Raw genomic sequence first — 4,105 nt, 5'->3', positions numbered from 1 at the left:
ATTTTTAGAAATTCAAATATTTGAGAATATTTGAGAATATTCACTTTCATCCCAGAGAAATCGAGTTTAAAGAGTTGAAATCATGCTTGGTCGGTTCAAATCAAGTGGGAATCAATCCGGATATAATCATACAAAACCAAAAAAATCGATTTGGGATTTTTTCCTCGGCACGGGATCGATCGATCTATTCTTACAGATCGGTCGATCTGTGTAAATCGACCTTCGCCGATCGAGTGAAATAGACCAGGTCGATCAGTATATATTTCGCATTTTTTTTTTGTTTTGAATAATGATCGGGATCGATCGATCCACTATAACTTGTAAAGTGGGATCGATCGATCCCCCTTGTCGAACTCAATATATATCTTTTTTTTTTAAATTACAATTTTAAGGGCATTACTGCCATTTTGAAAAAAAATTAGTCTAATAGGACATAAAATAGTATAATTTAGTCTAAAGGGACATAGTTACCATTTTTTTGCTCTAAAAAAACAGATTTCCCAACAATTTTTTACTAAAACAAATAATCATTTTAGTTGTTTTTTTGTAAGAACATGAATAATTCCAGTCACGATACATACAAACTTCGTATTAAAATTTCAATATTTCGGATTAATTCAAGATTCTATACTCAGTGGTTATCGTTGTCAGTCGAATTAAAAGTAGTATGGTTTTCTCTTAAATGTTTTACTAAAACTAACTAAAAAAAGTTATATTTGCCTATCATTAATAGTAGTTATCGTATGGACCAAAGCGTCATTATTGTTAATTTTGGGGTTTTGTGAAAAAGAAAGGAATGCTTGTTACCTACTCTTTATTAACTTCTCCGTCTATCTCTCAATCTCTCTCTTCTCTACAACAGTCTCTTCAAGCAAAACTGGGACAAATAAAACTTAAAAAGTCTTCTTAAGGTTTCTTTTTGTTCTGTTCTTGCTTCTTTGGAAGATGCAGAAGCACAAATGCAAGCTCTGTTCCAAGAGTTTCTGTAATGGCAGAGCACTCGGTGGTCACATGAAGTCCCACTTGGTCTCATCACACACGCCCACTCGGAAGAAACTCAGTGACTCGGTTTACTCCTCTTCTTCTTCCTCCTCAGACGGTAAAGCTCTAGTCTACCGGTTGCGAGAGAACCCGAGGAAGAGTTTCCGGGTCTTCAACCCGGATCCTGAGTCTTCCACCGCTTACAACAGCGAGACCGAGACCGAACCTGAGTCTGTGGACCCAGTTCGGAAACGGAGCAGAGCAGAGGTTTCCAAGAAGAAGAAGACGAAGAAAAGGAGTAAGAAGAGAGTGTTTGAGTCGGGGAAGAAGCAGAAGACGAGTCATGTTAACTCGAACGAGTCTCAAGAACCGGCGAGTTCTGTCTCCGACGGTTCTCCGGAACAGGATTTGGCCATGTGTTTGATGATGCTATCGAGAGATACGAGGGAGATTGAACTGAAGAAACATGTTCTTGCAGCGGAAGAAACGAAGCCGGAGAAGATACATTTCCCGGAGCTCCGTCGTTGTGTGATAGATCTGAATCTTCCTCCGCCGCAAGAAAGCGACATTGTCACCGTAGTTTCAGCCATATAATAACAGTTGGAGGTTTCAGAGATTACTGGATATCAAAGCATCTTCTTGATTTGGTTTTCTTCAAGATCGTTTATTCTTTTAAAGTTAGAAAACGTTTAGTGGTTTTGGAATCTTTGGACGATCTTCATCAAGCGATGTACTTTTGATGTAAGACACAATTGAAAACCCAAGAAACAAGTTCTGTTTCTTGATTTCTCCTTCAGGGTCATGGATGAGATAGATAATACATTGTTTGTTGGATCTTTGTGATATTTTGAAATTCTTGAGATGATTCTTTTGCATGAGGTTTGGATCTTGGATCTTTGATTATTAATGTGTGTTTGAAGAAACTATTTAATTTAGCTGCATATTTTTTATGACACAAGTGTGTGCAAGGCCGCTAGCTTGTTAAATAATGTGAATATTATTCTTATCACGTATATCATTGGGTGTGTTGGAATAACTAGGACAGTGTGGTAAATACTCAAATAATCCAAGAATCAGATCATGGATATTCAAATATCTCCATAATAAGTGAGATATTTAAACCCAAAAACAACTTAGATATTTAATCTCTGAATCAGATATTACATAAATTATTGAAATATCAGTCTACACTCACCTTATGGGTTACTACATTTTACTAGTAACAGCACAATATATTCTCTGTTTCATAATGGCTACAACTCATCAATGATTTTTAGTGCGATAAATTTATTTGAAATGTGTTATTCCCTAGAATTTCATAAAATGTTTACCAGTTACAATAATGATTTTTTTAATAAACAGTTTCACCATTTTCCATTTTCTAAATGAAATAAAAATAAATCTCTTACAAAATTTAACATTTTGTTCCACATCCTAAACTTATAAAGCTAATCAAATGATTGGAAACTAATATTCCATTAATAATTTTTTATTATGATATCATTCATTATTCTATTTTCATTACATAAATAATTATTCATTTGTTTATCCTATTATTTTTAGAAGTAACCAGTTACAGACAATATAAATTGTTTAGAAAATATATTTTATTTAAAATATAAATTGCTTTCGTATTCTATACAATTTTATATTTATTGAATATTGTATAACTAATTATTATTTTGTAATTTTATAACATGTTTAACTATATTTATTTATGTATTTAGCAATAGTTTTTGAAGAAAAATATTCATTTTTAAACTAAAACAGTTTATAGTATGAAAGGGATAATAATTACTATTTTGTATGGTTATTTACTTACTACTTTTATTGTGGTGTAGTTTGTGTCGCCAGCTGCATCATGTGACTCTGTAGAGAGGTAGTGTTTTATACCACCTATACCGAACCATTAATGTTTCTTTCTTGACAAAGAAACAGAAACACAATACCTTTTTTTATGGGCATCATTTAGTAAGTTCCTCATTTATTACAGAAATATCCCTGATCCATCTTTAAAATCACGTTCATGCATGTTTACACTTACCTGACTTTCAGAGTTAAATAAACCTTTATCCACTGACGAATCGACATCATAATTGTTGGGAAAATTACCCAATATCGATGAGATGAATATGAGATTAGACAACTAAAAAATTTAAGAAGAAGACTCTTTATAATTTTGGAAAGGGTTTACAAAGATTTTGTTTTGAGAACTCTCTCTTACAAATGTTTTCTCTTTTTGTTTTCTTGATGTGGATGATTACAAATGGTGCTAAACACCCCTATTTATACAAGTGGAGGAGCACACTCCAACAAGCTCTAGATTTCTCTAAATTATTATTTATTTCAAAATATCTAACTCCATAACTTTCTCTCTTCTTCTACACAATTCTTCTTCTACACACTTCTTCATCCTTCTCCATTTTTCTCTACATATCTCTTCTTCTTGGGCTCTTGGGTTATAACTTGATTAGTTATTATTCTTGGGCTAATGAGGGAAAACCCAACAAATCTCCCCCTTCCCGATTTAGCCCGAAACCATTGTCATCTCCGTGCCTTTGCAGCAATCTTCAAACTTCTTGATCGGTAATACCTTGGTCATAAAGTCTGACCAGTTTTCATCGGTGTGTACCTTGTTGAGATGTAGAAGCTTCTCTTCAAGAACTTCTCGAATCCAATGATGCCGAATGTCGATGTGCTTCGAGCGAGAGTGAAACGTTGGATTCTTTGCTAGGTGAATAGCACTTTGGTTGTCACATAGCATGTTGTACTTTTCTTGTTTTACTCCTAACTCAAGCAAGAAATTCTTCATCCATAGCATCTCCTTGCATGCTTCCGTTGCTGCGATGTATTCTGCTTCCGTGGTGGATAAGGCAACACACTTTTGTAGTTTCGATTGCCAGGAAACAGCTCCCCCTGCAAAGGTAGTAACAAAGCCTGATGTTGATTTCCTTGAATCTTTATCACCAGCCCAATCTGCATCGGTGTAACCGTTCAGCTCCAATTTTTCATTGCCAAAACATAGACACTTCTTCGTTGTGCCTCGTAGATAGCGTAGGATCCACTTAACTGCTTTCCAATGCTCCTTTCCTGGATTCGCTAGAAAGCGACTCACAACTCCTAC

General features: G+C 34.8%; 1 protein-coding gene across 1 annotated transcript; it reads left to right on the top strand.

Moving 5' to 3' along the window:
- Positions 1–831: 831 nt before the first annotated feature.
- Positions 832–1,772, top strand: LOC106310382 (zinc finger protein ZAT9-like). Its single transcript, XM_013747618.1, has one exon. The coding sequence runs from the start codon at positions 946–948 to the stop codon at positions 1,573–1,575; it is 630 nt and encodes a 209-aa protein (XP_013603072.1). The 5' UTR covers positions 832–945; the 3' UTR covers positions 1,576–1,772.
- The last annotated feature ends 2,333 nt before the right edge of the window (positions 1,773–4,105 follow it).

Source organism: Brassica oleracea, chromosome C8, assembly GCF_000695525.1.
Source record: "Brassica oleracea var. oleracea cultivar TO1000 chromosome C8, BOL, whole genome shotgun sequence".
Taxonomy (NCBI): Eukaryota; Viridiplantae; Streptophyta; class Magnoliopsida; order Brassicales; family Brassicaceae; genus Brassica; species Brassica oleracea.
Note: the sequence above shows the minus strand (reverse complement) of the source record. Positions and strands in the feature narration are given on the sequence as shown.